This window comes from Dipteris shenzhenensis, chromosome 22 (genome assembly GCF_047967505.1).
Source record: "Dipteris shenzhenensis isolate YYH24624 ecotype China chromosome 22, Dip_SZ_1.0, whole genome shotgun sequence".
NCBI classification, from domain to species: Eukaryota; Viridiplantae; Streptophyta; class Polypodiopsida; order Gleicheniales; family Dipteridaceae; genus Dipteris; species Dipteris shenzhenensis.
Window position 1 is genome coordinate 7715419 of NC_141617.1, and position 9341 is coordinate 7724759.

Genomic DNA, 9341 nt, shown 5'->3' on the forward strand with positions numbered 1-9341 from the left:
TGAGAACCACTATAGCACCGGTCAATGACGTGTCAGATCAGTGCGAAAGTAACTCTGACAGGCATTAAATGCCGATCGACAAGGAATTTGGTCGGTGCGATACACTGCAGCGCCGACTCAGCAGGATAGTCAAACACCATTGCGTCAACTGAGATTGGGTGATTTCTGAGGATTTTGCAATTTTGGTTCATGATTTTTTGTGATGCAGGGGTGCTACATACCTAATCTACCTACTCAATGAAAAAAAACTTGAAAACAGACACTTTTTGAAAGTCAAAATGCAAAAACTCAGAAAAGGGAAGTTATAGAACATGAAACTACTTCAATACTTGACAAAAATGCTTAGTGCTATTGTTTTTTGAGGTGATTAGACTACACACACACCTTAGCAATCAAGCCTACTACGTTCCTATCAACTTGAAACACCAAACAAGATTCCCAAGCTCAAAAATGGCATTCCTACATGAAAAAATAGATTTCTGTCCTCTCTCTCTCTCTCCACCTCTCTTCTCTCCTACAACTCCACTAATAAGATCCAATTTAAGCTTGAAAACTTGTGCAATAAAGAGAGACAAGTGCAAATGCAAAAGCATACCTTTTCTCTTCGGCAATGGTGCCAAAAATGTAATGTGGTCTCAGCGGTGACTCAGGTGTCGTGGGGTAGTTAAAGATATGCCGATGGAGCTTCCACTCCCGACTACTCCTTGTAGGAGCAATGCATAACACGAGCCATCTGCAAGTGTCAGCGGCCTCCGGATTGTTGTAATGTGGTTTCACGCGAGGAAAGGGAAGGGGAAGAGGGGAGGGGAGAGGAAGAAGGAGGGAGAAGGGAGGAGGAGGAAGGGAAGAAGGAGAAGGGAGTGAAGGGAAATAGAGTGACAACCACAAGGGCACTACAATGGAAACAAGAGAACACCCAAAACACTCTTGTGGAAGAGAAGAGGGAGCTTGTATTCAAACTTGTGCAAACAACAATGAAGACCAAAGTCAAACTTTTGGCCTTTTATACAAGTCACCTTTTTAAGGGAGGGCCAACCCTTTTCCTTTTTAGCACTCTCCCTCACTTTACAACCATGGGCTCTTGGGCTCGTAGGGCGCCAAGGCATATTGCTATTCTTACCGACTCTCCCTACTAGCGGAAATAGGGCTTGTGTTAACCATATTAAAGCATTGGGACAAACCTAGTATTAGGAGGTGGTCCTAAACAGTTTCCAAATAGCGCTTATGTTAGCCTCGCCACTCCTAGGCTTGGGTGATTTGGGGCTCAAACTCCCTGAGCGCCCTCACACCTTAACCTGTTTGGTGTTCGAACCTCATGAATGCGGCTCAAAACCTGAAGTGACGAGGCTAGGCTTCCATGAGACACTCAAAGGTAATCTTGAATGTTGTTGGGAAGCCTTTTTTTCGTAATATTTGGGAAACAAACTCCCTAAGTTTGAGCTATATTTCTTTCGGGGCTATTTTCGTTGGTGTCGCTATTTCCTGTGGATGTGGAGCTAAACAGTGCAAGGCGCATGCACTCTTCGTGGTCCAAAAGTTTGCATCTCCTTGTTCCAGCACCTCCTTGTTCCGGGCGAGGGCAACTAGAATATACAACCTGTGCACGTTGCCTGGGATCTTTGGACTTTTGGGCAGGCTTAGGGTATTTGGGGATCAGACTCCGTGAGTTTGAGCTATACTCCTTCCGTGTGCACATTGCTTGTAATCATTGACCGTGGTGTATTTGGGTACCAAACTCCCTTGAGCTTGTCCTGTTGAAGTAGATCATTCGGCTTGCTCACCTTTACTCATTGATTACCTTGCATTTGGTGGTTGTACTCTGTGGATGTTAACAGAATTTGTGTGTGTGTGTGTGTGTGTGTGTGTGTGTGTGTGTGTGTGAGAGAGAGAGAGAGAGAGAGAGAGAGAGAGAGAGAGTTGTGTATGCAACGCTAAGGCTTAACCAAGATCCAACCTGAAATTTTCATTGAAATATTGAGATTTATAAATAAAGTGTGAAACTTAATTTCTTGGAGCTAAAGACTTCCTTAAGACCCAGCGGAGACAATGTCCAATCTGACATTGACAAATCGTGCTATTCATGTGTTTTAATCCAAAGGAAGAGTAGAAACACTAGAATTTTTTCTAGCTTTATGGGTTTCGGCCAAGGAAGCCTCTATGTGACCTTCAAATTTTGGGGTATTTCTACGAACTTCAGGCTATAAGCAACTTTTTTTTTTTTGGGCAAAGAAAAGAGGGTTATATTATATTACCAAAACAATAAGAGACCACAATAAACATCCTCACCCATAAGAGGAGCAAAACAAAACTGGAGAGACCAGTATAGCCATCAGAGTAGTAACCAAGAGACAACAAGCGAAACCAAAGCAGAGATTAGCGAGTGCTCTTGATTAACGCACATCTGACACTAGGGCAGTTAGAACAAAATTCAAACAGCATATTTTTTAATGCCTCATCCAAACAAGCCTCATAGGGGGGGTAACAACATCATGAATATCTAGTAGTAAACTCTAGACCTTCATGGTGATAGCCAAATGTTCACAAGCCAAAGCAACACCTTTTTTAGGTTAAATGTAAGCTTGACAGTGAGGGCATCAGCTTCCTCAATATACTACTTGCAAGCATGTATGTATCAACTAGTGAACCATAAGCTCAGTAGCATCAACAACTTTACCTATAAGAGAAGTTCTTTGTAGTCAAATAAACCAAAGAAGTTGACCCTTAAAATATGCCAATTCTTGTGAAATCTAGAAGAAGGGTTGCCAAGAAGAATGAAAGTGTAATTCAAAGGGAAGAGGCCTCAAAACAATTTGGCTTTGTCCAATACCGCCAGAGAGGGCCTGCAATTGAGAAAGATCTGGGAGACATCCTAAGGGTATCTAAGGCAGTGCTAGCAAAGTCCTGAACCTTTCCCTAAAGATGTTACTCTAGTTCCAGTCCACACCAGCTTGTGAAGAATGAGCTAAAGGAGACATGACTCTTTTTCTGGCAAGTTGGGTCCCAGATTCTACTAAAGAGATGAAAAAAAGAAAGGAACTGGAAGGAGTCTTTTAGTGCCTAACCAATGACACTTATGAAGATAGTTATATTATTGACCACCTAACCAATAAAGTTCAGATTGAGTAGAATAAAAGATTTTATTTCTTAAGTGTTTTTTAAAACTTGTATAGGAAGGCATGGTTCCCAAATGTATTCAAAATTGTTACTTCTTAATGGTATAAAACGGTATATTTCATATAGTTCTCATTTTTATGTGATAGTTCTCATATCATCTGCAATATTATTAACACGAATAAGGAGACAATTCACATGTGCTGATGCACAGCAACAAAACATAGTTGTAGAAAGAAATACCAGAACAAGAGCTCCCACCCAATATGCCTTTACTGCAATATGATAAAGTGAATGGCATGGTGGCAGCCTTAATGTACAAGAGAACTCTTATAAGCTGGGAATGTGATGTCTCAAATATAGTTGGAAGTATGAAATAGAAAATCATATGCATCTTTCCATGTTGCTGATTCCCAATACAAATATTAGGTTTATGCATATATGTCCACATTGTATGGAGAATATTACGTCATGGTTGCAAAGTTATTATACTGAAATCAATATAAAAATATCTCATCCTTAAACAATGAGACTTTCTCTGTGTAACCTAAAGGGTAAATTAATGTAGCAACGAGGTGAGCACATGTAAAAACGTCAAAAGGCAACTTCCCCAACAGCAAGTCCACACAAATTGGCCTCAAATTTTAGCAAGCTAAATGTTGGAATATAGTTTAAAAAGAAAGCAGCCATGCTTGCCAAGATAGGTAATTCAAACTGAGACTTGGAGCAAGATAGTTGAAATAGGAGAAGTGGAAAACCCAAAAATAGGAAATATTTAGAATTTAAATGTTGCAATATGGTTTAAAAAGAAAACAGCCATTCTTGCCAAGGTCGATAATTCAAACCAAAACTTGGAGCGACATAGTTGAAAATAACAGAAGCAGAAAATCCAATAGTAGGAAATATTCAGTGAATTTGAAAACTGAAAATTTGGAAGCATCAATAAAAGACCTTCAAGTTTCTCACAAGCACCAGAAGGGAATCCATTTCCCTGTAATGATGTCACAAACTGTTCATTCCTTTTTCTAAACCCAGTTTGCCATCATGGAAGATGCTTAGACAGGCATATCTATAATAACTTAGCTTCTATTTCTCCCCATACAGGATAAGTAATAACAGAAGGCACGTATCATGTATGAGCTAGATGGGGATAGCATAATAAACCTCATACTGAAACAGACAAGATCGATCCACACTGTCTATTCCATCGATGCAGCTTCATTTTCTTCAAGGTCAGCTTTATTGACGACTTCCATATCCACATCTGATTGATCATCTGTCTCCTCTTCTTCATGGTTTTTGTCCCCATCGCCCTCTTCCCCATTATCCTCAGTAGATGATTCCTCCCTGTCATCCTCCTTCAACTCTTCATCATTTTCTGTGTTATCTTTCTTCGTGATTTCGTCTTTCTCCTGGGTGTCTTCCGTGGTGTTTTTAGCAGATTTCTCTTGCAAGTCCCTCGTATCTTCTCTGCTCTCTCCTGTGTCTACCGATTCTTGTTCTGTCTTTTCTGACCCTTCAGCAGATTGCACTGTATTTTCCTCCCCTTCGTGGCTTCCCTTTGATCCTTCATCTTTGCTCGATATAGGATTTTCAGAACTTTCCTCCAGCTTTTCCTTCTGCTCATGCGACATTAGTGCTTGGGCCTTTTTTAACTGTTCCTTCAGGTCCTTTATCTCAGTATCCTTCTGAGAGATTTCATCCTTAATCATACTCAGCTCTTCGTCCTTCTCTTGTAGGACATTGAGCTTGTCCTTCAAGTCAGTGACCTCGTGTTCCTTGTCTAGAAGAGAAGACTCCAATCCTTTTCTCTCAGCTTCAGTGGAGCTCTTAATGCGTTCCAACTGTATTAGCTCTTTTTCCTTTTGAGATAACAGCTTTGTCAACTTGCCTTCTAAATAAGCAGTCCTTTTCTTCTCTTTCTGTACTAAAAAAAATAAAAAATCAAAACTTTGATGTCTTACCAACCTCGCATAAACTTCAAGCACCATCACAAGACAGTACAAACAAAATAACCACAAATTAGACAGACTATTGACCCACAGCCATAGAAAAATGCAAGTTAACTCACTATAGAAATTTCTAAAATTAGCAGAGACCAAAGACCAGTCACCATACTATGGTCAGGTTTGTGAAATGTATGGACACACAATGTCCAATCCTTGCTCCAATATCCAATCTTTATTCTCTGCCTCCAAAAGGGCTCTATAAGATTGACAGCAAAGATGAACACCAAACAAACCACTGTGTTCTATCCACCACCTCCATCAATTAAAAAGGAAACTACACACAAGGACAAAAGGAGAAACACAAAATAAGATCGTAGACAATGGCCATAATCTTGGACAATGCCAGGTATGGTAAATCTATTTCGATACATTAACAAAGAGCACCCCCCACCTTTTAAGACACGTATCAATGATTTAAAAAGCACTCAAAAGGAACCGACATGAGTTTACATACTATCTTCCTAACAATAAAGAAGCAAACGACAAAAAGGACGTCCCATTAACAAAATTAGCCCTTGCTTCCAATAAACAGCCCACTTAAAACCTACTTGCCCAAATGGCACTTCTGACAGAGCCCTATTATCACCCTACCAAATGCATGTCAAGACCTTCCTTGTAATCAGGTTCCCACCTCACCAAATCATCCCCCAAAGAGTGTGCTACCCAAAATAAAACATTGTCCCTAGGGAGACATGTCCCTCCACAAACTTGTGAGCATCTTGTTCATCAGACATGCCAGAAAATTAGGATTTCCAACTTGACAATACAAGCTGTCATGTCTCACTGCAAATCAAATGTAGATTGGTGTAAGCTGAGGATGGGAAGGATCAACAATGGTAGGGAAGCCAGACTTAATGCAGTATGGCATTGCCGACAAGGATGCCCAAAGGGTGCTCCTCCTTGGTTGTTTGGATATATACTGCATATGCATCTGCATTCCTTCTCTTCTCGTGCCTCGACAATTGCTGGATTAAGTTGAGGATGGGAAGGGATCAACAAAGGTAGGGAAGCCAGACGTAATGCAGCATGGCACTGCACCCCCCGGATGCCCAAGGGGTGCCCATCCTTGGCTATATACTTTGTAAGACTAGAATATATCCAATCGTACACATTCCTTGGTTGTTTGGATAAACTGCATATGCATCCACATTTCATTCTCTTCTCATGCCTCAAGCTGGATCCCAAGATGTAGCTATGGTACATGTCCCGATTGTTTGGGGTTTTACATAGCTTACATCTGTCAGCTCCCATAACCTCCCAGATGTAGAGACTCTTGACCTGAACCTTCCACAGAAGTAGTTAGGACCATCAAATTCACTTTTCCCAAAGTGGCAATTGGAGAGTACTTGGTTGAGGCAATCTCAGATTCTCTTCCTTGCTGGAGCAGGTCGTCTGAAGCAGAAATGCTTACTGTGGTGCATCTACAAGTCATAGCTGATGTACATCTTCCCTTTAATATTCAAGCAGAGCTCATCCAAATACGTGGCTTGGATTGGGAGCAAAGCGTGGAGCCAAGGGTGGCTCCCCTAGCTTCTTGGCGGCAGCTTCCTCAAGACCTCCCTAGCGAACAAGCTTGCCTCTGACACCATGTGACCATACAGATATTCATGAGTCCACACCACACACATGAAGAGGAAGGAAGATGAACAGAGTAATCTCAGATAGATGCTGCCTCAAATCAGTCTAAAGACACCACAGCAAACTCTTGACGTAGCCATACCTCTTCTTCTGAAGGTCACTTGGAAAACATGTGCCAGTCCTTTGGGCTCCTACTGATATTGCAGAACTGTAAACGTATGTCAGCAAGTATTGAAAGCAACAAGTTAACTCAAAGTGCATACTTGATCCAGACTCTTGGACAGGAAGACTCGATATAAATCCCCTAAACGCGAGACGTTTTACGAGACCTTGTATCTAAGGTGCCCGTCCCCTCAGAACACAACTCACTGGAGCACCAAAGGCTCTTGCCCAAGGCTCTTGGAGAGGAAGACACCCGATATATCCCCTAAACCAAGGAGACGTGTTACGAGACCTTGTATAACACCTTCAAAAGCTTTCAGCTCTGCAACATGGAAGTTTCAACAATGATGTTTTCAAGACGAGTTACGGTATACATCTTATTCGCAATTGCCCTCAAACTGCAAGAAAATCTGCAACTGAGAAAGCATTGATTGAAGAGAACTATCCTCTAGCGCAGTTAGGCCGCAACCTCTAGACGCATCTTTTTGTCCTCCAAGATTCAGTATGGAACATGGGAGATTCTCTCGTCTGAACCCAAGCGAAAACTCGACAATCCAACTTACAAAAGCAAACTTCGGTGCGCAAAGCCCCTTTCCCAATAATTCGTCTCTTACGCGAGCTACCTCATGCGAGGGGTGTTCGCCCACGAGCGAAATCGTTACAGAACACATGATAACTAGAGGAGGCGATTCATTATCAGGGGAGAAATGGGCAAAGAACCGGCGCAGATCTCAAAACCAAAGTGCGAGCAAATTCATACTTGCAATTGTTCGTCGAGGCGATCGATCTCGGAGTCCTTCTCCTTGAGAAGGTCAGCGGAAATCCTACGATCCTTAAGTGTTTGGAAGCCGATGAGACCAACCAAGGCGAAGGCGATGACAACGAGAAGGAGGTAGGGAGGGATTTTGGGGCGGGAGGGCGCCATTGATCACTGATGAAGAAACAGAGCAATTGATCGAGCAAGCTCCTCCAAAGTAAGGTTCTCAGAAATGAGCTAAGGTTGAGGTAAAGTTACTTCCCACAAGATTTGTTTACTTCCTTCCATGTACATTTCCTTGGCCATCTCGCCCTCGCCCTCCCCTTAGCGCGTGCTTCTTGCCCCTCTCCTCACACACTTAGCCCCCCAAGATTCATCCCCTTGTCTAGCCCACTGCCCACATCCATTCCATGCACCATGGGTGCGCATGGCCAGACTTAGTTTATATACACTGTAAAGCTAGATTCACACCCACCCCAACTTTATGGAGGAGTTTCGCCGCTCTGTTGTGTTCACACAGCACGGACAACAACTCCTTGAGAGTTTGGACCTAGCCTGGTTATTTGTTGTCAAGAAATCTTACAGCCCACCAAGGCCTCCCATTGGTGATGCTGCTCTTGACCAGCAGACCACCACTTGGGCAAGGGGTTTGCCGAACACCCTTCCCTTTTGCCGACGAACAACTCAAAAATGAATGGGTTTGGGCCACATCAAAGGATGCCCCAAATGCAAGTCAAGCGTCTGAGCGGTGTGAACCGAGCCTATGACACACCTCACATTTTGCCTTTCCAAGAAACTCGAAACTCGGGTTTTTGGTGGTTCGTGTCACCTAAATGGCAAAATCTCGAAACTTTGCTATCTTTGACCTCCACCTCGAAACCTTTTGCAATATCTCCTTAAAAAGCTTGCAAATTTAAGACTAAATCTTCCACATAAATGAAAAATGGAGTGGAGATTATAGAAATATCTGAACGCATATTAAGCTAGCTAATGACCCACTAAAGAAACTAGCCACTTACGATAAAAATAGGCAAGTTGCCTAAAACAACAAGATGAATCCATAGACTCTTGGTAGGTCAAAAAGTTAGTGCTTCCAAATGAATCCTACTTGCTTCATTCAAGGGCACACTCCATGGGACCCAATGTGTACTTTTGTGGGAAGCCATGCTGCTAGTTTCTTTTTGTAGTTTTGTACACAATCCTGCCTCATTCAAGGCCCCAAAGAGCTACATCATGAATAGAAACTTTGATACATTGAGTTACCCCCCCTTTTTCCCTCCAAGCTATATTGCTCAACCCTCATCCCCATTGTTATGACCAACCCACGTTCTCATGGCTCACCTACTTTAAGCTCCTTGAGCTCTCAATTAATATCCTCAATCCCACTACCTCAAATTATCATTTGATCAATCACTTCTCAAAGCTCTTACTCTATCTTCCTTAAATGTTCTTCATCCATGGTCCATGATCCAATTTACCTCCCTCTATAGAATCGGGCTTTGCATGATTCACAATGTCACCTTGAAGAGACACCTCAAGGTTGGGAGTTTTAGGGTCTTCTTACAATCATATTCTCATCCAATAGAATACATCAATTCCACATGTTCTTATTTTCATTCTATTTTCATATAAGAGCACATGTTGCCCTAGTAAGCATATCACATTTGTCACCAATAAGCATGGTGTATCAACAATGTGCATGTGTGGTGTTGTTAAAAACTTGC

At 42.1% G+C, this 9341-nt stretch overlaps 1 protein-coding gene across 1 annotated transcript; it reads right to left on the reverse strand.

Moving 5' to 3' along the window:
* Positions 1-3865: 3865 nt before the first annotated feature.
* Positions 3866-7948, reverse strand: LOC147887680 (uncharacterized). Its single transcript, XM_087393936.1, has 2 exons — positions 7621-7948; positions 3866-5033 (listed from the first exon to the last, which is right to left on the reverse strand). Exons 1-2 carry the CDS (start codon positions 7783-7785, stop codon positions 4311-4313), a joined length of 888 nt encoding a protein of 295 aa, XP_087250062.1. The 5' UTR covers positions 7786-7948; the 3' UTR covers positions 3866-4310.
* Positions 7949-9341: the final 1393 nt, after the last annotated feature.

Excerpts from the sequence above, each read along its gene's own strand:
- LOC147887680 (XM_087393936.1), bottom strand. The coding sequence starts at position 7,785 with ATGGCGCCCTCCCGCCCCAAAATCCCTCCCTACCTCCTTCTCGTTGTC. Across the intron at positions 5,034-7,620 it reads GCCTCGACGAACAATTGCAA|AAAGAGAAGAAAAGGACTGC; the intron begins GTATGAATTTGC and ends TTTTTAGTACAG.